Here is a 27,094-nt window from a genome sequence, read left to right as displayed (position 1 = left end):
TCACTGCTCGTACTTCCCACATCAATGGAAATGTCTGATTCAGGAGAATATGGGCGATCTACAGAGTCCTGTTTTTGTTTATAATATTCATATACAGTGTTGAATGTGACTTCTTCAACCTCCATTGAAGTGATTGATTCACTGTGGACAAGTTCTGCTTTGTGTTTGGTGTCAGTTTGAGGCACTTCATGCTTTCCCACAGCTAGTAAATACTGTGTTAGAGAAGTCTCAGATTCTATTTCTTTAGCTGTGCATACTTCTTCCAGTTGAGGAAGGTTTTCAGAAAAACAAGCTTCTATCTTTTCTCCTTCTGTGGTGGAGAAAGAGACTTCATGTTGAACTTGAACTTCTTCATAACATCTTTCTTGTGAGGCATCAATTGTTTTGCTTATTTGTTCATTTGGATTCTGTTCATCAGTCATCAAGAAAGGCAAGCACTGACTCAGAGAGAGCTGTCTGTGGAACATGTCTGTTTCCTCAACATCATCTCTGTGGTCTTCCAGCTTTCCATTTGTAAATTCCTGTGTCCTACCCTCTTGCCTTTCGTGTGATGCCGGCTCATCTCCAGAAGTGGATTCTTCTTCCATTAAATTAGTCTCTAAGAGCCTTTCCCCTCTTGCTGCCTTTTTCAAATGTGAGATAAAACTGTCACCTCCATTTTCTAGAGAGCTGTCTTTCTCAGAAATACCAGTTTCTCCTACATTTGTAGATGGGGCTTGAAATAAGGCCCATGGTTCATTACAGATTGCTTCAGAAAAAGATTTAAGAGAATGATCCGTTTCTAAAATCGTTATATTTTGTTTCTGTGCATGTGGTAAAGTTTCAGAACTAAGAAGTTCTTCTTTATCATGTGTTTCTTGTTGTTGCTTAGTTTCTTCCCCTTGGAACTCCTTGGCTGAATCTCCTAGATGAGAATATACTTGTTTTAGATCAAATACAATGTCTGGAGCACCTGTGATTTCTGAAGGGTGTTCCATCTTGGGATAAGCTTCTTCTTGTCCACTCTCTAATTCTTGGAATTCTACATCTACATTTTCTATTTGTGAATGAAATTTCTTTAGGTCAAATGTAATATGGGCTTCATGTTCAATGGTTTCAGCAACAACAGATTGATTTGGGGAACCTATTTCTTTCTGTTGCTCTTTTTCTTGTACTTCAAATTCTTTATGAATTTGAGAGGAAAGAAGCTTTAAATTCATGACAATAGTAGATGAATCTGGTTCTGTGTTTGAAGATATTTTCTCTTCCTCATGTATATTTGCATTTAGATTGCCTGATCTTGATTCTCTTTGCTTTAATGAAAAGTCTGTGTTATCAAGCTTCCTTTGAGGAGGGGTAACAAATGATTTCTTTGTAGGTCTTTTTTCTAGAACTCCTTTTTCTACATGTTTTAACTTTTCAAATGCAATGATTTTATGTTTTACCTTTTTTCCAGGGAAGTATCTCTCTTCCACCAGGGGTTTTTCATATACAATTCTAGGTGAATCCTTTGTATTTTGAACTTTTTCAGAAGTTCTTTTGGAGTGAGGAGTTAACAAATAGTCACTTGTATCATACTCTTGTACATTTTCCCATTCAAATCCACCAGATTTTCCAAAATCATTTTTTTCATCTTTCTTGATATTAACTTGACTTAAATCATCAACAAATGGATAAATGATACCTTCTGCTTGATTCAGCTTTTCTTTTTCATTTACATATTCCTCTTTCTCTTCACCTGCCCATTGTATGAGTTCAGCTGTGAGAGGTTGGTTGATTTTTGTGGGTCGAGAAACATCTTGTGTAAATCTGGGTAGTCTTTCTCTAGATGTTGTATGGTACACCTGATCTCTCTGGTTTACCTGCTCAATTTTCTCAAGGCTTTGAAAATACTCCCTTATAGAATGTTCTTTTACATTTGATTGAGGAGTGAACGGACCAGCTGAATAATCATATAAATGAGCCTGTACAGCTTTGCTCTGACCTTGTGCTTGTTGATCTCCAGGATATTGTGCATAAATTCTACTAATATTTTCAAACTGACTATATTCCCTATAAGTGACCGGTTCTACAGTTAGATTCAAAATACTCTCAGCTGTACCTGAATTGTTTTCAGCAACACATTTATAATTCCCAAAATCTTGAGAATTGACATTATTAATATATAATCGATAGCTACAATTAATTGCTTCACATTGGAACTTCTGGTTTGGCTTTAAAGGGACTCCATTTTGAAACCATGTTACCACTGGCTGAGGCTCACCAGATATTACACATTCAAGTATTACAGAATCCCCTTCTCTACACCTGGCATGCTTCGGCATTTCTTGTAAAATTTCTGGTGGCTCATTAGTAATATCACTTGAGAATATAAATTTGTGTTTTGGTGACTGACGAGCTTGATTTCTGTATGTTGTTTCAGATTCCAGCTGAAATATTTCTCTTGAGTCTTTATCCTGTTCTGGGGTTGGAGTAGCTGCTGTTATCTGAATTTCTACAGGGAAAGAAAGCAGTTCCGTGTTTGCAGAGGCAGGGCCTGGTGGATTCATTGATAACATGTGGACATTGGTTGGGCCCGCTTGACTCAGAGATGGATGACTGCATTTTCCTTTGTCAAACATCAAAGCCAGTTCCTCCTCCTCCTCTGTATAGTCATGGAATGCTGGGACTTCATGTGGTTGGACATCATGTCTTTGTTTTGTTCTCACTCTGAGTATACCTGTTGTCTTTACTGTTCCATATTGGTTAAACAGCACACAGGTCACAGAACCTTCATTTTGCAGATGTACAGAAGAAAAAGTTAATGTTGAGTAGTTTTCTAAAGTATGAATGGTAAACCCTTGATTCCGTGGGATTGGTTTATCGTTGTTGTACCATGTCACTATGGGCTGAGGATAGCCTTGAAAATGACATACAAATTTACAACTGTCACCTTCATACACTTCTTGAGATTCAATGTCTTGAAGAAAGGAAGGTGGACAACGCTGGGGACGTTTTGGGGAAGGATTTTCAAAAACTCTTGTTCTTTCCTCTCGTTCAACTTGGAATTCTTCAACTTCTGTGGAAGCAGAGTACTGCAACTCTCTCCAATCACCCTGTGTAATTCTTTCACTGTTGATCTCTTCACTTTCTTCAGTATTTACAAATGTATCCAAAGATTCCCTGGTGTGTGGCATTGGAACCTGAGATAGCTTGTCAGGAGACTCATATACTTCTTCATTCCAGTATATATTAGTGAGAGATGCAGATGACTCTCCACTTTTGGTACTGTCTATAATTCCTTCAAGCTGTTGTCTTGCTTGGATATTTTCATTTACCAGAGGTCTATCATATACATGGTCTTTTGGTGGACTTTCTTCTAGAGGTGCCTGTTGGCTCAGTCTACTTTTGTTCTGGAGAATGTCTTCATCAACTGTAGTTTGAACACTTGTGAGAAATTCTCTAGATTCTACATTTTGAACTGTTTGATTAGGAAAGCCATATGGATTTTGGAAGATACTCTGACTTGAAAGATCTATTTTCTCCCTATTTTCAGCTAGAGCAGACAAAGACCTGCTCTTCATTTCCTCTCTAGAGAAGAGAATTCCTTCACCATCAGCTTCACTTTTCAAAGTCTTTATTTCAGATGATGTCTCTAAAAGGGATAATTTCTTTTTCTCCAGTAAATTTTTTCTTGCCTCTCGTAAACGGTTCAACTTTATTTTGGTCTCCTCATCCAGGAAACTTTCACCTATATTAAGCCATCCTCCTACATCAGATTTACTTTCTATACATTCTTCATCATAAACATAATCTTTTTTCTTGCCAGGACTTAATGTATTAAAGTGTATGGTTCTCATCATCCCTTTTTGTCCCATGTCTTGTTTTTTGCTAAAGGGAGAACCAGTAAACCTCAGATCAACCTTTACCCTACCTTCTTTTCTTTTAGCGAGAGCCTCCAGATTTTCACATGTCTGTTCTGCCTTTTTGAGAAATTCTAAGTATTTCTCATCTTGCCCTTTTTGGATTACAAGTAATGATGCACTTGATTCAGCAGACCCTTCACTATTAACTGCCAATAATCTATAACATCCAGAGTCTCTATCTTGGACCCTTTTCACCTCTAAACTGGAAGAGTGATGATGTACATCACTCTCAGTTTTTATAACCCGACGAAGACCTGTTGGAATAGGTCGATTATTATGAAACCAAGTCATTTCTGGAGTTGGACAAGCAAGTAAGCTACATGTAAACACAACAGGTTCACCCTCTAACACATATTTAAATGTAAGTTTTTGTGTAAAAGAAGGTTTGAAATAGTCAGGCCAGGAGCTTGTAGATGATATTCTACTTGCATATCTCTTAGCAGTCATGGAGCTGTGGTCTATGTCTTCGGAATCTGAAAAGGCATCCCGTGTAACTCTTTCAGACTGTTCAGCTTCTTCTTCGTAGAATAATTCTAAAAAAATATTAAATTATAAAGCATTTTACTATTTTCCACAGCACTTGAAAAAGTTGAAAAAAATGAAATTGCAAAATAGGAAATGAAATAAAGTACATGCTCAGATTCTCACAAATCCAGAAAAAAATTCACTCACCATATTTGTTCGAATAAACGCAACACCATGCTCTGTTTAAAAGATTCTGACACGAAAATCGTTCGTTGTCTGGTCTTTTCTTCAAACTGTTGAAATTTCTTCTTGAACAAGCAAAAATGCATTTCAAAATAACATATTCCTGTGCATATTTGTTTTGAGAGCAGGAAAACTTTGTTGTTTGGATGGCTAAGAGGAAAGTCTTACCTGACTTGCAGAGAGTGGAATAAACGCCCTTTCTGATCCTTTTGATTGTAGATTAAAGTTCTACATTTTTGAGAATTAACTATTTAAGATATAGGCAAGAACTATAACCATAAATAAGTAGGTAAAATGAGAAGGCGTTTATTCGAACTAATACAGCCATAAAGTCACAATGTTATGCAAAGAAAAGCAGGCAATAAGGATCACATGAGACAGCTATCTGCAAGCCAGTGTAAGAGACATATCAATGTTAAAATGATATATGTGCATGAAGTGTAAACCAAGAATAGGAATGTAATATGTTCACACATCCTCCTAAATACAATAGCATTTCAGACATAATTTCATTCATGACATTCATTCTGAAAATGATAGTTAGGTTATTGTCTATTGCTCAACTTTAATTCACTGTGATTCAGAAAATAAACTTCTACTTCATAATTTCATGCATTAAGATGACAAATTTTTATAATATATACTTTTGAAAATGGCTGCAAATGTGAAATTGAATATGGCTAATCCAATATGAGATTTTTTAATTACCATAACAACAAATTATCATGGAATGCATGTAACCATTAGCATAATAAACCAAGCATGCGACATAGTAATATATGCTCTAAGAGATATATTTGAACATTTATGTCATTCTTTCTTCAATAATACTAAGAGAAATAAGACTTCACAAGGATTCTATTAATCCTTTGGAATTTCTACTTTAATCTCACATTCATTAAAACGATACCTTTCATCTCCATTTCAATCTGTTGTTCAATCCTCTCATGTAAAATTGATTCCGGGGCTAAAATGAAAAAAAAAAACAGATTTTGGTGATTAACAGCATATACTTCCTATTCATTTCATGTCTCAGATGATTCAAATGTTCTCTGTATTATCAATCCAGAAAACTACACCCCTAAGTTCACCAAAGTCCATGCCAAACAAAATAATGAGCTGATAAAGTACATGACAAGGTGGACAGAAAGATTAAAAACATTTTTATTTTAGCTTCTCTCTGAAATTTCCACTTTTAGTACTATATTTCCCCATGCCTTAACATGCATTCAGAAAAGCAATCCATATATAAAGGAATAGTCTGTGTTTAAAATGTCCTATTGACTGATCAGTGGCTACAAGGTGAAATTGCATTTGTTAGGAACATGCATTTTCTTGCTTGGCACTTTTAGTTGAGGGCTATTCTCAGTTCATCCTGCAGAATGAAACTTTCTTTTTTGCTAGTAAGTAGTCCTTTGATTTGAGCCACCTTTGAAACTTTAAATTGCAAGCCTAATTACATGTCAAGGAGTAAGACAAAGACTCCTAAACTCCAAATTGCTTTGATTATACAAGGAACAGGTATAATAGCTTTTAGAAGGCAGCCCCCTGGGGAAAGTTGGCGCCCTGAGACCAGTCATTCTTCAGGCCATGTGGCACACTTTTAGTAGACTTGACTCCTTTCTTCTTGTGATCTTTAGCATGAAGTGAATGACAAACATGATGTTTTCTTTGACGATTCTCTGCTTATTTCATGGGTTGTTTTTATTCTTTGAGTGTTTTAATACTTTTGTTGTCTGAACCAAGAGTAATTATTGTAACTGCTCCAGTTTGTGATTCTTTTGCTAGTAAGAATCAAGTTTGGGAAAGGCACAGTTAGCTGTGTTTGTAAGACTGTTGAGAAGATGGAATGTCATTAGGATGAAATGAAAAGGGCACGTGTTATTCTCCAAAATAATATATGATACATCTTTGATTTTTATAAACACAAGAACTCTATTCAAGCATACCCAAGTGGTATTCTTATCTGATTTGGACGGACAGGTATATTGCCTACACAAACTTATTAGGTCAAAATAAAAAAGAAATATTCAAATATTGGCTTAATGTTAAATAATTAGACAACTATGCCTGATCCCTCGGTTTTCAAATATCTAAGGTGTATTTTCCTTTATCTTTGTAAGTACAAAAAGGCTGTCTGGACTTCTAACAGAATGCTCTTGCTTTATGAACACTAGTATTATTAATTGGAACTAAGTCAACTCCTAGGGCAAAAATACCCATTTTAATTCACACTAAGAATTTGACCTTCAAATACTATTTTATGGCACTGGATCCTTTACAAATGATGTCAAAAGGTCCACATTTCTTTCACCTCCACAATGAAGACAACACTCAATTACACAATTGCTGCAGAAACTTCATAGCTGACACCTATATGCTCATAGCCAACACCTCCAGATAAACAACCATTTGATGTGGCTGTTGTTCTAGCTATAAGTTTCAGTGAAATGAGAGCCAATTCCTTAGATGATGGAGTTTCCCTTCTACTAAGTGGACCTGAGTATTTGAGATGTTCCTTTTGAAGCCTATGGAGAAAGAACCAGAACTAGCTCTACAACAAAATCTCAGGTTAAGAAATAAAACAGTCCCTTTTTGGTGAGAGGGTACTACAGATGCATTAAATGAATTAATGGGCCCAACTGGATCATTAATTGTGAGCTTGATTGGCTGACTATTGGGAGAAAGAAAGTTTTTGGCTTTAAAATTCTGTGCAGAAATAGATAGCACTGTGCTGTCTTTTGTTCATCTCTAACATTTCAACAATAATGTGGCCAGTATCAAGGAAGAACTTTCCATAGCCTTTAGGAATGATTGATAATCTTTCACCAAGTCCTCTCCTTGGGACAGAGAGAAACCCCTTTGACTGCAGATACATACTACCAGCTCCCAGCACTTGAAGGGTTTTCTCATTTTATTAGTGTCTAACAGGCAAGGCTAGGTAAGAGGGAGATGGCCTCTCTCATTCAGACAGGTTTATCTGTGCTCTTCCAGGAAAAAAGTCAAGAATCAGGCACAATAGTAAAAACCATAATGATCTTGCCATGAGAATGCTATACAATTCCAGGAGAACTGACGGCTGCAAAAGCAGTATCATTCATTAAGATCTATCTATAAACTGCTGATTGTGTGCCAACCCAAGCCTTATTATTTCAGGAGCCCATTCCTACTTTTGTGCCTTCCTTATCAATAGCTAGAGCCTCTGGATCTGAAAAGGATAGATAATAACTGGGGATCCTTCACTATTCAAGCAATTAAATTCAAATATTGCATAGTATCAGATAAAATAAATACCCTATAAGTACTTAGCCAACTACAATTTTTCATCTTCCTTTAGTATATTTACTAGATCTACATTTGGTAAATATTAGAAAAGCAGCTCATCTGCAATAAACATTGACTTCCTTAAACTATATGTGAAAGTCAAATGCTAGGGATGTTTTAATCAACATATCCATCGACTCAATTTGCATGGATATATAAAATGCATAAATCTGCATAAAGCAATGAAGATGAAATGAATCAAGTCATAGCTAAGAATCAAATAACCACCTCCCATATTTAGTACTGCGGATCTTGTCTTCTCTCTATAGTCATTGTGCACAATCCTTGGTCTATGAGCTGAACATGGCGTATAATAAGACAATGACTATTTCCATCTTGTGATTGCTTCATTCTCTCAGAATCCTCTCTCTTTACACCTTCATGAGTCTGGGTTACATCAACAAAAGATTCATCTACAACACAGAGAAACTGAGTGATTTCCCTTTACAGTGAAGTCTTGAAGATGCGGGAGAATCTTCCGTGCCTCACCCATTGGCTTTTCAGCACCTCTCTCAGATAATTCTGCTGTCAGCTATTTAGGAAAGGTTGCCATCTGGTGCAGCTCTACCACTTGAACAAATACAGCTGTTGGGTGGAACTTTCAGACATACTCTCAAAAACCTGCACTTCATATTGATATGAAGAGCTTCAAAATGACTTAATTTCCTTTTGAGATATTTTGCTCTCTTCCTTTGTGAAAGAGGAATCTACCACTGCCTGAGACTTGGTGGACTTCCTTACATTTTCCCCAAAACTTTGCCTATCTGGGACTTGTATAAACAAGTAGCAAGAAAAAGAAAAGAATATTAAGATCTAAGTGTTGCCACTTTAGGTTAGAAACATAACAAGGCATGGAAGATGATGAAAGATGTCATTGTCACTTGGGAGCAGCATGCTGGATACAATATGGTTGAGGACATCAAGGTTACACAAAAGAAAGCCCATTCACAATCATCCAATGGTGAGTGTCAGAGGAAGGTTTATATGAATGCCACACAAAATCGGGTTCCTTCTGTTTGGTATCTTGGCAACTATATCGAGTCACATAATCTGTCTCCATCCAGCCCCATAGTTTTTCAGCTATGTGAGACACCGTTTGTCCTTTCTCCATCATATACTTTAGGACAATAAACAGCACATAGATTGTTTAATGATATGATGTTGTTTAGAAAGGTAAAAAGAGCCAAGCAAAGTTGGAGTCTACCAAAACAATCTTTTTTTTTTTTTCATGAATGCATAGATCACATACTTTGGTGAAATTTGAATTACACAGGTAAACCTAACATTGAATTGGGAGAGATGTGTTAGGTATTAGGTGTTTGTTGTTGTTGTTTTAGTAGATTAGGGACTGATCACAGCATGCAATGAACCAAACAACAGAGACCCTGGTTAGTAATAGTGGAAACAGAAGGTATGCAGCAAATCAAAGTCTTTGAAGCAAGATGGGCTTTACCTTCGAGAGTCACTGTGAGTGTGGCTGCACAAGTGGCTTCCCCAGCACTATTGGCTGCTTTGCAACAGTACTGCCCAGCATGCTCTGAGTAAGCATCAACTATAAGCATTAAAGCCATGCCTGTGGTCTCCTCAAAGTGGAAAACTACATCTTTTGTTGGCAGAATTGGTTGCTGGTTGTGAAACCAATGAATTTCTGGCTTGGGAATACCAGAAACCCTTGCATGAAATCTGACTGTCTCCCCGCTGTGCACCCTGAGGCTTGACAGAGGCTGGATGAAGATGGGCTTTTGGCCAAGGGCCTCCTTCTTAAATGAAATTGATGAAGAGACATGCCATTGAGAGTTGGATGTAACTTCTTCAAATTTGCTAAATCCTGAAAAGAAGCATGCCAGTTTTTAATGCCTTTCCCTGTATTTAATCCAACATTCTTTTGGAGGTGGCTATAGATCTGTCACAAATTTCAGCCATGGACTAGAATATAGTTAATTCTTAATGCATTGTTATTGTGTGTCACCACTGAAGAAAAGGTCCACTTCCCTTCCATTGACCTGGCAGGAAAGTTGAGACACAAATGACTTAAGGAACTTCACTCGGTTGTTCATGAGGGAAATAGTGGGGTGTGCAACCAGATTGGAGTACTCAATTTTTTCTTCTTCTGTGTGTAAAACAGAGTTTTCTATTTTGTGAACCACTTCAGATCATTAAGAAAACATTCCACCAAGGTGCGTAAAATTAAGGAAAGAAATGATAGTTTTTCCAGATGCTTTTCTTTTTTTTAACATTCAGAAAAATGTATGACTGACTAAAAATCTTCCTGTACTTGTTTTCTTTCTTTCCCTATGTTTTATTTTTACTTGTTTATTTTTTGGTGCAGAGAACCAAATCTAGCATCTCCAGCATGCTAAGTAGTGAGCCACACATCCCAGCCCATAGTATTCTTGTTTTAACTTGAAGTGGCTCCTGTAAAATGAGGATATGTTTCTGATTTCAATTTAAAAGCCAACTGACAGAAATGTTCAGCTACCTTAACACAGAGCCTTTCAACAGCCAAACATTCTTTGAGTAATGGTTAATATATTTAGCTTGAGAACAGATCTGAAATATTTACAATAGGTCCTATAAAATCATAGTTGTGTCAACACAATGGGATAATGATAACACTTTCAGTTGTAAAAAAAAAATAAGATTTTCATCCTAGTTAAGTGAGAAACAAAATCTATCTATTTCTTCAGCTTATTTCTCCCCATTCTGATACATGCTGATCAGGAAGCCTGAAACCTGGTGATGACTGGTATTATCACAAAACTGTATGGAGAATAAGTGGGGAAAATAAAAGATGATGATTTGTCATTCATAAGAGCAGCGAGAGCATCACATGTAACATGGAATAATTAGTGGAGTTATAAAGAAAAATGGTGGAACCAATGATAATTGACACGAACATTTTAGTAATGGTTACTGCCATTATAAGATTAGATCTCAGTTTAAATGTGGTTCTTAAAGATGCTTTACTCTACCTTCCAGTCTCAAGTTGGCTGTGCTTGATACTTGGCCAACAGCATTGTTAGCAACAAAAGTGTAGGTTCCCTCATCCTCTGGATAGGCTTCAGCAATTTCCAGTTGGTAAGTGTCTTCAAACTGAGTCATTCTAAAGAAGCGGGATGGCTTGATTTTCTTGTCTTTGCTATACCAAGACACCTTTAGATCTGTATCACAAAAGGAAATAAAAAGATATTTAGATCACAAAAGAGTGGATTTTTTTTATTACCTGCCACAAAGCAGTCATTAGACCAGTGACTAGAGTGCATCTTTATCCTAGAACGTTATATGTTTTCAATTCATTTCCAAGCTGACTCTAGAAAAATCCAGTTTGTTCTACTGTTGAACTTGTAATGTTAAAAAAATATAGAATTTGGTAATATTATTTTGTGGCATTGGCAAGTCATGTGGTAGACATGAGGTTATGATTTTGACATAGTCAGTGGTTTTGAGGAAAACATGGCCAGGGGATGGCCTCCTCATGAAGGACTAGATCTGGAACTGTGACTGTGTTCGGCAATAGGAAATGGGAAAAACCCCTACTTCCAGCTTACAGAAAGATTAATGAGGGCAGAGAAGATCACTATTCCATAGAGTCTAAAATAGACATCCTTGAAAGTTGGAGAAAAAGCCTTTATGTTTTCATTCCCAATGAGCTGGTGTGTAAAGGCTTCAGCCAAATCATATATGTGGCACAAATAATTGTACAGACATAATTTTTTAAATTGAGAGACTATAGGATTTGAGCATTTTAGACATATTTAATTTTTATATGTCTTTTATTGTAAAAACACTGTACAGAGGGGTTAAAGTTACACGAGTAAGGTAATGAGTATATTTCCTATCGAGCATTGTTACCTCCTCCGACATATTTAATTTTTAAAGTAGCAGTTATAATACATTATGATAACATTATTTCTGCACAAGACGTGAGCTATCTTAATAGAAAATTTAAAAAGCCTTATTAAGGATAAAATAAGAATTATTATATTGTCATACTTCTGGCACTAATGTTGATTTATGAAGTTTATCTTCCTATGATGTGAGTTGTTTATAAACTACAGATTATCCTTTTAAAGAAAGAAATGTCTTTGCTTCTTGTTGCCTAAGGGGTAACAGGTAAAAAAAAAATGAAATCCTGCCACTGAAATCTTGCAGGTATATTACCTAAGATTTGTCATTTACTATCTTTGGACCAGATTTCTCATTTGTGAAATTGGAAACATAATAATTCACGTTGTAATCATTGCAGACAGTTACCATGAGAATTAAGTGACATAAGATACATAAAAAACTTTATAAATTACTGGTACAAGTAAGCAATTAAAGCAAGAATATAATGTTGGAGGAAGCAGTGGTGTTTTTGATGTTATAACAAAAGATGAAGCCTTGTGATTTAATAACCAATGTTGCTACAAGAATTTTAATGATCATTCCTCAAACAGTTCTTTTGTGTGTATGTATGCTTTTAAAAACCATTAGAAATGGGAGGTAAAGGGTTTAGCACCTCCCCTTAAAAAATTCTCTTCACTGACAATTTTTCTTTTGGTGAACTAAATGAGGCCCTAGGACACACATAGAGGCTATTGGGCAGGAACTTTTAATAACAAATGAGCTAAAAGGCAAAACCTCACTTGACAATGCACTTAGCGCTCCATGCTGGGTTTCTATTATCTTTGTTGGTCACTGATCCCTTATAGCTTTTGTGAGGCTATGCTACTTTTCCTGCTCTTCACTCCTATAGTTGACTCTTAAATCTTGGTCCCCTGATCTCCTGAATTTATCTCCAATCTACTGCCCTGCTCTCCTTCCCCGTAGGGAAGGTTCTCAACAGCCTCTAGGCCTGTTCTAGTAGCTTCACTTTATTTCGCCTCATCTACCTCATTTGCCCATCCCTCCTTTTTCTGTCACATTATTGTGTCTAAAGACAAAGACAACCCTGATCATGTAACCTAGGCGCTTAAAAATGCTTCAGTAATTCCTCAATATAAGCCAGGTCAACTCTCAAATCCTAAGCATAGAATACTGTATTTTACTGTCCAGACTTTGCCTTCTTCTCTAGCCTTCTAACCTTCTCATGATACCTCTTTCTAACCATACTAAACCACTTGTAGTTAACAGCAAGTGACTAGTTCTCAGAAGCTTATTTCACTTTATGGATGGTCTTTCCACCTTTGTGCCATTGTACTCACTGATCATACAACTTCTCCAACTGCCCTCACCCCACCCCAGGCAAAGAACACTGAGCGCTATGATGGCACTCACAACTTTGGATCTAAGTGTATGTATACATCTCTCATCCGTATGTTGAGGTCCTGAACAATAGAGGTCCAGACGAGACACCCTCAGCCCCTGGTGTGACATCTTCACAAGCAAGGGTGCAATACATATAGGTAAAATCAAAATGGAATAGATTTTTAAATGAACAATGGGAAACTATAATTTCTAGACTAATGGTTTGCTCTTTCATTTAGCTGTTACTCTGTAAGCCCCCAAGTCATATAGACTCATCCGCTGTAGAATGAATAAACACTACCAAGAGGCTAGTTAACTTTGTAACATTTTAACTTTTACCTTTTCAAATTTCTCTTTTGCCAGCAGGGGGCACCAGAAACCTTTAACTGATAAAAAAAAATTTCCTTGTTTAAGAAGCACCACTAGATTTCTCAGAACAATATTTTATGCTTCAGAGAGTATTCAGTTTCCAAAAATATAAAGACCAAGACTTTTGAAAGCTCATAACTTTCTCTAATTTTTGGAAAGGCTTCACTTACTATCTTAGTCAATATTTCATTAGAGTATATTGAGTAAATATTTTCAGTTCCAGTGACTAAACTAGATGATTTATCAAGTTTTTGGAAAGGGTATTTTATTTAATACATTTGATTTCTGTTGTGTAGTAAACTAGTCAACAAGAAGACAGAAAAACTCTACATGTGTATAAATATTTCTGTCCTTAGGGATATAATGATCTCATGTTTTATAAGATCCATTCTAATATTTATAGACATTAGTTATATAGCAAAGAGAATTTTTTTCTTATTCTATCCAAATCAGAGTCCTATTTGAAGCCTTTGATGTAGTTGTCCACACCTAGAGAGACAATTTTAATATGATCTATAAACTTAGGACCATTACATAAAAATAGCTAAGATGATTGTTGTTAATACTTTGAATAATTTACATATATGTTTATAGGAAAATATTCTAAAATCCAATGACTGGATATATTATTTAGTATAGCTCTGGTGAATTTGATTTTTAAATGAATTTTGTGTTAGTAGAATGTTATTAAATCAGTCCTAATTTATTGATATTTAGTATTTTTCAAAGACAGAACGTTAATAATATGTTTCCACTTTGCTTATCCAATACGTGTATCTCTACAAGTCTCTTTGTGACTATAAAAATGAGTGTATTGAGCATCAGTCACCTTACAGCCATGCTTTCTACAGATGTTTTCCATACATTCTACTTTAATTATGTTTACAAAATCAAACAGGTCCATTTGCTTTCTAGATTTTCATCTCCATCCAAAAGGCAGAAATCATTAGGTTAGAAGTCTTATTGAAATACGAACTTGTTTAGAAAAAATAACTCTTGGCAAGATAAAGATTACCCTATAAACTAGCAGGAGAAACATAATGAAACAATAAGGCTTAGTAAGTAAGAGTGCTGTGACACACCTAATTATTGAGACATTCCCTTTGATGTAGGTTTATATAAAACAAAAAAATGAGAGAGTAGTTTTCATTTGGGATAAATCAACCATTTATTCATTTGATTTATCTAGTCTCGATCTGAGATCAGTCTTCAGTAATAATTGGTTTAACATGGTTATATGTATATTGTTACATTTTCCCAAAGTCAAGTAAGGGGAAATACAGGTGGTGTTTCAGAAGCATGATCCAATTGAAAATGGAAGTTGTTAACTGTGATTAGATGATTTTTACATGGTGGTGGCACAGTGCTGTATGTTGGCTTGTTATCTAACTTAATCATGATAATATTGTAAGTGATTTGTGTTAATTATTTGAGTTATTCCTGCATCTCATCAATAATTACCTATGGAGTATCTACTATGTAGTAGGTGTTACTCTGGGGTAGGGATATACTTTTTGCTATTACTGGTACCATTCAGAATCCTTGACCTCAGGAAATAGAGGTTCTGAGATGGAATGCAACAGTGAAATCATTTTCATTAAGGTCACCCATGGGAGCCAAGGTTCAAATCTAGTCTCTTTGATTATAAAGCTTGTACTTTGGCTCCCTACAGGCTCTTGCCTTCCAATGGAATAAACCTTTTATGTAGTATTGTCCACTTACAAATAGACTTAATATATGTATGTGTATATGCTATTATAATCAAGCAAATAATGTTTTTTGTCATTGTAATTTGTCAATCAAGAGATGAAAGTACAGATACAATCATGCCATAAAGGAACATGGCTTTTCAAAAGTTGTGGAAAATTTGATTTGTATAGTGATGGGAGGAAAATCCACATAGTATTTGCTACCCTAAGCATTTCTTTTGTAAATACTAAGGATTTAACTGCACATCTTGCCTTGCCTTTCTTTCTTTTCTTTTTTTTTTTTGGGGTCCGGTCGTGGGGCCTGAACTCTGGGCCTGGGTGCTGTCCCTCAGCTCTTCATCTCAAGGCTAGCACTCTACCACTTAAGCCACAGCGCCACTTCCGGCTTTTTCTTATGTGGTGCTGAGGAATCGAACCCAGGGCCTCGAGCATGCAAGGCAAGTGCTCTACCACTGAGCCACCTTCCCAGCCCCATCTTGCCTTTCTTAAGCAAGTGTTCTACCTAGCATGTGAGCCACACAGTAGTTCTTTCATTTTTACATTGTTTTACAGATAAGGTTTCCACTAACTTTGTCTGAGCTGTCCTCAGACTTCAATCCTATCTCTGCTTCCTGGGTAGCTGGGATTACAGGTGTGTGACACCACACCACACTTGATCTATTCTGATCGTCTTTCTTTCTTTCTTTTTTTTGGTTGTGGGGCTTAAACTCTGAGCCTTGGCGCTGTCCCTCAGCTCTTCAGCTCAAGGCTAGAACTCTACCACTTGACCCACAGCGCCACTTCCGGTTTTCTGGTGATTAATTGGAGATAAGACTCTCATGGACTTTTGTGCCTGGTTGGCTTTGAACCATGATCCTCAGATCTCAGCCTGTTGAGTAGCCAGGATTATAGGCATGAGCCAATGATGCCTGGCTACCCTGGCCATTTTTAAGGGTACAAAACATTCATTTCATTCTTATGTCAATAATGTAAAGGAGTGATTTGCTGGATGCCCATGAACATATACCAAATTAAACCTGACAGATGTCTGCCAAGGAGGAAAAGATGAGAGCACTTTTTCTTGCATCATTGTTGAAATACTATCGATGATATCATATGTTCAAAAACCTACCTGTTCCAGAAACTCTGCACTGAAAGCGGGCTGGTCGCCCCTCAGAGGTGGCAGTGTCTTGAAGTGGAGTAATAATGGCGGGGGGATAAACTGGCATTTCCTGATCTGGAGACAGAACTTCTGGAACTAAAGAAAGAGACCATGAGACATGTTACAACTATGTCACCCTACACCTCACAGATGGAAGCATGCACATTTATCTTTATTTTGCAATGAAGTGCTTTCAAATTTGGGGAGTCATCCATTTTTATAAGTTCCAAATTGTAAATTAAGTAGCCTGAAAGAGCCTGGAGCTGGCATTTTTGTGTTTTCAGCTGGAAGTGCTCAGGCCTTCCTACCTTCTACTGACAGTGAAGCGGAGGTGGTGGCTACGCCATAGTCATTCTTGGCTTCACAGGTATAGACGGCTGCATCCTCTGGGAAGGCCTCGATCAGCAAAAGTGTGTATTCTTGCCCATCATGAAGAAATTTGCACTTGAAGCCAGTGGAAAGCAGCTGTTCTTCCTTGTACCAGGAAATTTTGGGCTGTGGTCTGCCAGAGATCACAGCACAGAAGCGAGCAGGCTTGCCAGACTGGACTGTGATGGGCTGGAGCTCCTGCAGAACTTGGGGTGGTTCAGGGGCTGGAAGTAAATGACAGAAAATAGCATATGAAAACCAGCAAGGACACAGGAAAACTTACAAAGCTCTGTATTACTTTATTGCTGGGTGGTATGTGCCTGGAAACAAAACTGGGCAATTGTGATATCTTTACTTGCATCAGAATGTCAGAGCACTCTTTGCTCTAAGAAGGTATTTTGCCCTCAAGTAGAAGCTGTAGAAGCTCTTCTTGATGTCTGGGGTGAGCAGGGTACTGCTACGAGGATTAAATACCTTAGTAAAACGGCACAGCTTCACAGTGGGGCTCAGCAACAAATATCTAAAAGGATTCTAGAATGACTTCTTACTACATAGTTTTATTGAGAGAGAGAGAGAGAGAGAGGAGAGAGACAGACAGACAGAGATAGAGACAGAGACAGAGTATTACTCCTGGGGCTTGATCTCAGGGCCTGGGTGCTGTCCCAGAGCTTTTTACTCAAGGCTAGCTCTCTTGCCACTTGAGGCATAACTCTACTTCTGGCTTTTGGGTGGTTAATTGGTGGTTAACTGCTGCCTGGGCTGGCTTTGAACCATGATCCTCGGATCTCAGCCTCCTGAGTTGTTGGGATTACAGGTGTAAGCTACTGGTGCCTAGCTACTACCTAGTTTTAAAAGACATTCAGGTAAACCACCATGGTAAAGATGTTCTTCCTATTTAGTCTTTATTTTGTTTGTTTGTTTTGTTTATATTTGTGTACATCACACTCATTTCATTATATATAGGTGCCAGTGAAATGCAATCAGTAAGCATTGAATAATTGAATTCATATTATTTCAGAATAGTTAGATGCAATTCAGTAGATTAAACAATGTTCAGCTTTCTGGCTATGCTGATAGAGAACATTCTTAGTTGTGAGTGAGTGAGGGGATGGACCTAGGTTGAACCCAGAAGTGGGGAGAAAAGGCTTATGTGAAGCTGATATCTGATACTATTACAGAAAAAATAAACTTTACTTTTTAGTATCTTACTTTCTCTACTGTTAACACTGATTTTAAGAGTAACTGGATACCACTGGGCACTGGTGGCTCATATGTATATTCCTGGCTACTCAGAAAGCTGAGATCTGAGGACTGCAGTTTGAAACCAGCCCAGTCAGGAAAGTCCATGAGACTCTTAACTCCAATAAATTGCACAGAAGCGGTGTTGTGGTTCAAGTGGTAGAGTGCTAGCCTTACATAGGACCAGAATTCAAGCCTAAGGATTGGCAAAAAAAAAAAAAAAAAAAAGAGTAACTGGATATTTGGGAGTCTTGAAATGATGCCTAGTGTACCTTCATCTGTCCCAGGGCTTTTTTTGTTGTTGTTGTTCAGAGATATAGTGTAAGATAGGGATTGGGATGGATGCCCCATTTTTCTGTATGGGTCTAGGCTAGTCTCAGTTTGGCAAGCCTTAGAATTTCCAATGAGGAATTCAGAAGTTGAATGGAATGTTCCAGTTTTTTTTTTTTTTTTTTTTTTTTTGTCAGTCGTGGAGCCTGAACTCTGGACCTGGCCGCTGTCCCTCAGCTCTTCAGCTCAAGGCTAGCGCTCTACCACTGGAGCCAAAGCACCACTTCTGGCTTTTTCTGCTTTGGTGCTGCTGAAGAATAGAACCCAGGGCCTCATGCATGCAAGGCAAGCACTCTACCACTGAGCCACTTGCCTAGACCCTGGAATGTTCCAGTTTTATAGAACTGTTATGAGGTTCCTGGCAATGCTTGGAAGTGTGTGAAATGGTACTTTGTTCCATACTGCCTGCGGCTCTCTAGGCCCAGTATGATTCTCAAAGGGGACATTGGGTTCTCTCATCTTTTCTATACCAGAGGCTGGAAATCTCCATGTTGCTTGTATAGTATTGCTACTAATGCTTAAGTAGTAAGTGTATAGGGCAGAGAACGAAGACAGCTTAATGCTTTATCTGGAAACCCATTTGGAGCATAATATAATTGACATACAGTAGAGGTTCAGTAGTGTTGGTAAAGCAAATGAGGATTTAGCAAATAGATGCTTCCTGGGAAATGATCTCTGAATAGTCCTGTTAACAGCTGCCTTTCCTTTCTACAGTGAGGCAATGAATGCAACTGTGTCACGTGACTGCCTGGGGTTCTTTAGAAAATTTTCAGGAACTACTGGTGAATGGCTGATTTAAGAAAAAATTATTCCAAAGTCTCTTTCTACATACCATTGACAAAGAGAGTCACTGAACTCCTGTTTCTTCCTGCCACAAAGGTGTATTCGCCTGCATCGCTATGTCTGGTCTCAGAGATAAACATCCGGTGGATTCTTCTTTCCACCACATATTGGTGTCGTTCTTGAATCTGGAAATTAATTTCAATGCCATCTTTATACCAGTGGGCATCAACATCGTCTTCATTGACCTCGAACTCAACAACAGCACGTTGTTTCTCAATCACCTGTTGATTGAACAACATAAAAAGAAAACTGAATTCATCCATTTTCCTCTTAGTTATTGTTTCTTAAAAAAAAAACGTTTCATTTGAAAAACATATAAAATCTGTATATGGTAAGTTGACTGATGATAGCATATTATAATTTTTCCCTGTCTAATTTTGGACAAATGGCACTCAAATCCCTTCTATAGAGAAACCTGCTTGCCCCTGCATTAATGAGGGAGGCTTCCCAAAGAGACACTTATTTCATGTTTAAATGTTTGCTTCTCTATGAATAATAACTGAAGTATAACAATTGATATCTAGGAGCTTTCAATTCTGTATAGAGCACTTGGAAATTACTATCCACTTGATTGCCTATCATATAATTCCACATAATTTTCTGGGCTAGAGAGAAATTATCAGTCTTGCTTTAAAAGTGAGGACGTTAAAGTTCAAAATTGGACAATAAAGGCTAAAAGACAAAGCCAGGTTGTCTGTGTTCTCTCTCAAATTCTCACTGCGGCCTCTCAGGTATGATTCTCTGTGGAGGAACAATCTGAGAAAATACTTCTCTGAGCATACTCCATGATATCACTTGGGAACTCCGGCAGTTTGTTTGCTCAGTATCCTTGCCAGGAATCTAACTTCACTCAGACTGGCATTCTTCTTAGACCTCATGAGACATAATCTCAGCCACCAAGCCCCGATGTACCTGCCTTTCCATAGGGGAAATCCTGAGACTCTGCCACCTCATTCTAAATTCTCTTAATTCTAACTGATGGTAGAATTTGAACTGATGTTCAAATCTTAGTTCTTTTCTCAATGGTGCTGTAGCCATAAATGGCAAGTCGCCATTTATTAGACAGCAAAGCCTCTGCAGCCATTTGAAGTAAGATTTTTTAAACGAGGTCTGAGACAAGTGTGTGCTCAGTGCACTTATTCCCTGTGAGTGGAAACTGTGACTTAAATTGATGTGGGTAGAGGAATCTGAGCCAGGAGTTATGGAGTGACTTCAGACTTTAAAAGACTGGTCAGAAAATGGAAAAGCCAAAAGTTAAACTAGAAACCACATTATGGATGGTTGATGATTTCTCCCAGATTCCAAAATATAGACAATACCTGAACCTCCTTTTTAATACTTCGGATGCGCACGTCCCTGCCCTCAACAAAGAGGTTAGCAGTGGACATGTTGCCGCCGGCTACCACTGTGTACTTCCCGGCATCGGACATGCGTGTAGATGGGATGAGAAGGCGGTGGACATATTTCTCCTTCTGAATCTTTATCCTATGGACGGAAAAGAAATTGGAGTTTAACGTCTGCGATTCAAAAGAAGCTGAGAATTCCTGGAATACAGCATAGCAAGACAAAATAATGGACCTGTCTTCTATCTGCAGTTCTTGGTCATTCTTCATCCACTGGACAGAAATGTCAGGTTCTGAAACCTCACATTCAAACATGGCTCGTTTCTTCTCAAGAACTTTAATGTCTTTAATATGCTTCCTAAACTCTATATGGCGAGCTGAAAGAGAGCATTTAAAAAATTTTAACATTTTGATAGCCTTATGGAGATTATAGTTAATATAAAATGTATAATTCAGTGGCTTCCTGGGTATGCAGATTTGTGCAGTCATCATCAGGGGTTGGGGATAGTCTTGTCCTCTACCCCCAAATAAAACAGGTACTCTGTCCTTCTCATCCTACACTCTTCTTATCATCTCTCACTATAAATCAGCACTGATACATGTTTGAATATACTTGTGTGTTGCAGACATTTCCTATAAAAGGACTCATACAACACGTGATCCTTTCTTGCTAGCCTCTTTTAGGATGAAGTTTTCAGTATTTGTATAGAAGTATTTGTATATTAGTACTTCCTTTTATTGCTGATTAATCCCATTGGGTGGATATACCAAATTTTATTTGTCTATTCATCACTTGATAGACCAACATTTTACATGGCATAGTTGTTCTACAGATAGGGCATTTATGAAACCATACCTTCCACGAAAAGTGTGGCTGTTGATGTTGCATTTCCAGCCACAAATGTGTAATCAGCAGCATCTCCAAAGTGAACATTCCTGATGTTCAGAGAGTGTGTGAGCTTTTTGGTTCTGACTTGGCATCTATCAGTTGATTTGATCTCCACACCATTCTTTAGCCATTTGTAAGAGATGCCTTCATAGTTTACTGTCACCTCAAAAGTGATGGTGTCTTTCTCTTCAGCATTGATGTCCTTCAGCATGGATGTAATCATGATTGCTACAAAGGAGGAAATAAAAACATCCAAGGAGAATTTTAATGTAAATAGGATATAGATTCTAACAGGTACAGGATGAAAACTTGTGATGTTGTCAGTAGTTGTGAAGTGATTATAATGAAGAGATTTATGCCCCTGTGCAGGGCAAGGCCAAGAGAGATGAACAGTAAGATGAAGTGAAAGATACTGGCGCATATTTCTAGGTAGCTTTCTGTTGTTGTTTTTCTTTTCTGTGTGTGTATGACAGTACTGGGCTCCAGGCAATATGAGCTTTTCTGCTCACTGTTGGCACTATACCCCTTGAGCCATGTCTCCAGTCTAGCATTTTGCTGCTTAATTGGAAATGGAATATCAAAGTCTTTTCTGTCCAACTTTCTTATTGCTGTGATCCTTCAGATCATACCCTTCTGAGTAGCTAGGATTATTGGTGTGAGCACAGCTCTTCGCTGCCTTGTAAGTACTACTACTTTTAACTACTATGATTGGGAAATTTTGCCCAGGTGGAGATGTTAGTATGTAACTCAGGGTGAACATACAGCACATGTTTTGAGAAGATTTTTGAGTAGCCTAAGTGGTCAGAGAAGAAAAGTAGAGGATATGGAATAACAATCAGTCTGCTACATATTTGTATAAGCATAGATTTTCTTTTGTACTTACGGGTCACAGTCAAGGTAGCACTGACTTGGTCATTGCCACAGACAAATGTGTATTCTGCTGAGTCCTCTGTACTGGTGTTCATGATGATCAGCTGGTGGAGTTTCCCCTGCACCACTATCTTGAACTTTTCACTCATCTCAATTTCGACACCGTTCTTCAGCCACATGGAAGGGACGTTGAAGTGAGACACCTCACACTCAAAGGAGGCAGTTTTGGTCTCTGGTACCTCAATGCTCTTCATAGTTTTTGTAATATGTAGTGCTTGGGAGAACCAGAGAGGGACTTCAGTGAATATATTTTCATTTTAAAATGGATGAAGCAAAACAAGCAAGGGGACACAAAGGAATCCTCGAGGAAAATGCCGTGCCCCAGGGGTACTGAATACCACTTACTTTCCACAAACAACTTGGCTTTGCACTCCAGCTGCCCCACCATGGCTGTGTATTCTCCAGCATCGGAGGGGGAAATGTTCTGTAACATCAGCTTGTGGACCTTCCTCTCTGAGACAAGTCTGTGCTTGTCACTCGGCTTAATCTCTACGTTCTTATAGAACCATTTCACTGGAACTGTGTCATGGGAGACACTGACTTCGAAGGCAACGGTGGCGTTTTCCAAGGCAGTCACATCCTTGGGCTTTTTAATGATCTTGACAGCTAGTGAGGAAAGCCAGGGAAATTCAGTCATATGGTTAACCTTATGGTCACCCTATGTATAATATTTTTAGATCAACTTACTTTCAACATGTAGTCTGGCACTGGCTCCTAGCCTTCCAAGCTTGAATCCATAGACAGACTCGTCTACAATTGCACAGTTTTTAATTCTCAGAGAGTAGACTGTTCCTTTGACAGAGATATCATACTTGTCATTGGATTTTAGCACAACCCCATTTTTTATCCACTGGACACCTTTGACATCGGGGTGTGTAAGCTCGACAGTGAAGACAGCATCCTGTGTCTCTGTCACCGTCAGATTCTTCAGCGTCTTCTTGATTTTAACCGCTGAAAAATGAAATGATGATTTGCTTAGAAAATATTAATGATGACCAGCAACCAAAAGAATTCCTGTACATGATTTCTATCCGGTTACAATGTAAAGGAATAGTTCTCAGAAAATGATTATGCCATGTCTCCTCTAAAAGGTATCTTGAAGCCAAGCACTGGTGGCTCATGCCTGTAATCCTCAGAAAGTATTCAGAAGATTAAGATCTGAGGATCATGGCTCAATGTCAGACCAGGGAGTAAAGTCTGTGAGACTCTTATCTCCAATAAACCACTTAGAAAAATCCAGAAGGGGCACTGTGCCTCAGAGGGTGGAGCGCTAGCCTTGAGCACAAAGAGGCTCAGGGACAGTTTCCAGGCCCTGAGTTCAAGCCCCAGGACCAGGGAAAAAAAAAATCTTGATTACCTACAGAAACCATAGGTGCCCAGTTGGACATGAGCATTGCATAATGATTTTTCTATGGATGAAGTTTGCATGCTCATATCCTGATAGCTTAATGGATTGAAAAGAAAGATTAAAAGAAGACTATGGAACCAGAGTTTCTGATTTAAAACTGTGCCACAGACCCTAAACTAGTTTTATCACATAAAGATGTCTGATGAGCAATTGTTCACCTTGTGGTATATGGCTCAAAAAGGAAAAATGGAGAGTTTATAATTTTATAAAATGAAAACTTATGTCTTCCAATATGTTGATAGCATTTGACTTTTAAAATGGTAACGGTTAAGAAAGTGGGTGTGAATTGGAAAGGAGAAGTCTGTTGCTGAATTGCTGACCTTCAACTTTGAGTTTGGCAGATGTTTTGGAGGTGGCCACCTGGAAGGTGTACTCTCCAATGTCATCTAATTTGGTGGCAGCAATGATCAGTCTTCTTTTGTGCCCATCAGATTCACTTCTGATGTTATTACTCAGTGCTAAGCGTTTGCCATCTTTCAGCCATTCGCCTTCAGAATCGGGGTTGGCAACTTCACATTCAAACACAGCTTCCTGAGACTCAGCGACAGTCTGGTCTGTGAGTGGCTTGGAGATAGCGCCTCCTTCAGAACAAGACAAGTACACATGTGAACCCTTTAAAATATTTGTAGAACAATGGACTCTTCGTTCAAGTAGATATCGAATATCATATATATATACATCTTTGTAAAATTAAGTATCAAATATAGACAAGGCCCTAAACATCATGAGATGTTGAATAACATTATGTTTACCCATTTTAAAATTATGTTTCAAAGAGGGAGAGCTGGAAGAGAATGATAGAAAGGGTGACACTGATCAAGTCATTGTGCTCATGAATTGATATGTTGATTTGAAACCACTTTGAACAACTACATAAAGATGATTAGAAAAAATGCCACGGAAATCCCCTACTATTGCTATACATGGCTAGTATCCAGGGAAGACCTTGGAATCAAGAAAGCTTGCAAAAATCAATCAAATGCTTAATATAAGATTCTGAGGACCATAATGCCCATTATGCCACATGGCTTTCGTTAAACTCAATTCTTCCTTCTTCAAATTATTCTATTTGCTCCTTTTAGGATTACTTCCTGGGAATGTGTTTGCTTTTGGATGAGAAAAATGCTTAAGAAAATGTGCAAGTTACTAAAGTTTTTTTTTAAAGAAGTACTAAATATATTTTCTACATTCTAAAAATCACTGTTCTGACAAAGTTCACTGTTCATGAAAGTCAACATAAAGTTTTCCACTAATGGCACCTCTCCTATCATCATCCACTGGAAGACGTATCTACTGTAACAATTTGGTTTTTTGTATATCACTTGCCCTTTAAACTATTTTTTTTCTTTGAAAAAATATCATACCTCCTTCACTTTATAGCCTTGAGTTTCTATCAGTATCTGGTCTATTGCAGGTAATTTAAACATACTGAGTGCAATTATATAAGGACTTAATAGTTTTTTTAATTTATACTTGTTTAAGAATATGTAATTTATAATCAGAGTAATGTAGGAACTGAAATTTTGTTTTATCGGTCTTTTTATGGTGAAATCTCTGATGATATCTCATATAATACAGTATAAGTCATGAAACCTTTATACAAAATACAAGCCATATGGCTTGCTTTTATACTGGATGTCATGGAGGGACATGTTTAAACATACTATCTCTACTATTCAGGCCTTGAACAAAAACAATTAATGATGATTTCTAATTCTTTGTAATTGGTTTATATTTTTGACTATGCTAGAGAGAAACAATCTTATTTCTATTTCAAGTTTTAAGAAATATATACACTGAGTGTATTTAAATTATTTAATTAGGTCCATAAAAACACGGGCCATAAATAGAGAAAAAAAGTTAAAATAAAAGTAGTATATGCAGGAGTGAAACTTCATGGTGTATACTCTTTATCAGGAAATTGAAGCATATTTTGAACGGGGAGGTTAAAAGTGGGGAGTGATGAATGGAAAAAAGAATAGTGGATGAATAGAGTCATAATACTCCATGCAACTTTGTGAAAAGGGAGGTGGGAAAATTGATGTGACTGTCTGGAGAAAGGAGAGTTGACAGAGGGAGGGAGAACGATGGAATGAGTAACGACTGAGAGAACAAGGAAAGGGTGACACTGTTCAAGAAGAAGTGGACTCATGGCCTGACTCATGTAACTATAACCCTTCTGTACGTCACCTTACAATAACTATATAATATATATGAAAGAATATAACACATGTATACGTACATACGAAAGAAAAAAAGGTGTTCTGTGAATGTAAGTGGATATGATGAAGGTTAGGAATGTGGCTTAGTGGCAGAGTGCTCAGTTAGCATGCATGAAGCCCTGGGTTTGATTCCTCAGTTCCATGGAAAAAGCCAGAAGTAGTGCTGTGGTTCAAGTATTAGAGTGCTAGCCTTGAGCAAAAGAAGCTCAGGGACAGTGCCCAGGCTTTGAGTTCAAGCCCCAGGCTGAATAAATAAATAATAAATAAATAAATAGATAAATGGACATGTTGAATTATAAACCCATGGGAAAACCATTTATAGATAAAAGTAAATAAATAAAATAAGTGAACTTAAAAAGTAAAAGGAATGAATCTTTAGAGAAGCAAAGTTTAAATGAAGCTTAGTTCAGCAAACATTTATTAATTGTGTAAGTTGTAAAGCATACCAGGAAGAGAAAGAAGCAATTCCAGACATAAGAAGTTTATTCTGGCACAAGAAGACAAAACATGGAATAAGACTATTGTAAGACAAGGGCAATCAAATAGGAACACAGAAAGAATCTGGCATCTGATGGAGCGATCCCATATAAACAGGAAATTAAGGAAGGCATCACAGAGGGGATAGATAGTATCTGAGATAGCTGTGGGCCGACATTCAGAATTTAAGCTGGTGTTGAGGGAATATTGGCCAAGAGATTAGCATAAACCAAGGCATGAATAGAAATTTGGAGGAGAATGGGCAGCAATTTCTTAAAACAATTGCCCTATGCAAGAATTTACTGTCAATGAGAGATGTACTAACCTGCCACAGTAAGTCTTCCAGATGTCATATTTTCTCCAGCATAAAATGTATATTCTCCTTCATCATCTTTCATCATATTTAGAACCGTCAGTTTATATATTTTCCCATGAGCCTCAATTTTATATTTAGAACTGGGTTTGATTTCCTTGTCCTTAAAATTCCATAGGACATCGATTCCTGAGTGTGACAGCTCAACCTCAAAGACCACATTTTGAGTTTCTGTACAGGTCAGGTCATGAAGGCCTCTAATAATTTTAATTTCTTGGAGCAAAAGAAAAATGTTATTATTATTATTATGATATCATACTTTCTTACTGAGAAAGTAGAATGCTTAAGATAATGGTGAGCTAAGTGA

At 37.5% G+C, this 27,094-nt stretch overlaps 1 protein-coding gene across 1 annotated transcript in view; it reads right to left on the bottom strand.

The window, feature by feature from the left end:
* Positions 1-27,094, bottom strand: part of Ttn (titin) — a 285,547-nt gene that overhangs the window by 220,926 nt on the left and 37,527 nt on the right. The window contains exons 33-45 of the mRNA XM_042688233.1: positions 26,740-27,000; positions 24,036-24,296; positions 22,995-23,258; positions 22,653-22,913; positions 22,261-22,521; positions 21,345-21,605; positions 20,724-20,865; positions 20,465-20,630; positions 19,135-19,366; positions 16,673-16,957; positions 16,335-16,460; positions 10,889-11,077; positions 5,498-5,559 (exon numbers count right to left, since the gene is read on the bottom strand). Of these exons, the coding sequence (XP_042544167.1) occupies positions 5,498-5,559; positions 10,889-11,077; positions 16,335-16,460; positions 16,673-16,957; positions 19,135-19,366; positions 20,465-20,630; positions 20,724-20,865; positions 21,345-21,605; positions 22,261-22,521; positions 22,653-22,913; positions 22,995-23,258; positions 24,036-24,296; positions 26,740-27,000 (2,771 nt within the window). The remainder of the gene's footprint in view (positions 1-5,497; positions 5,560-10,888; positions 11,078-16,334; positions 16,461-16,672; positions 16,958-19,134; positions 19,367-20,464; positions 20,631-20,723; positions 20,866-21,344; positions 21,606-22,260; positions 22,522-22,652; positions 22,914-22,994; positions 23,259-24,035; positions 24,297-26,739; positions 27,001-27,094) is intronic.

Source organism: Dipodomys spectabilis, unplaced genomic scaffold, assembly GCF_019054845.1.
Source record: "Dipodomys spectabilis isolate Male_0828 unplaced genomic scaffold, ASM1905484v1 ptg000115l, whole genome shotgun sequence".
In the NCBI taxonomy this organism is placed as follows: domain Eukaryota; kingdom Metazoa; phylum Chordata; class Mammalia; order Rodentia; family Heteromyidae; genus Dipodomys; species Dipodomys spectabilis.
Note: the sequence above shows the minus strand (reverse complement) of the source record. Positions and strands in the feature narration are given on the sequence as shown.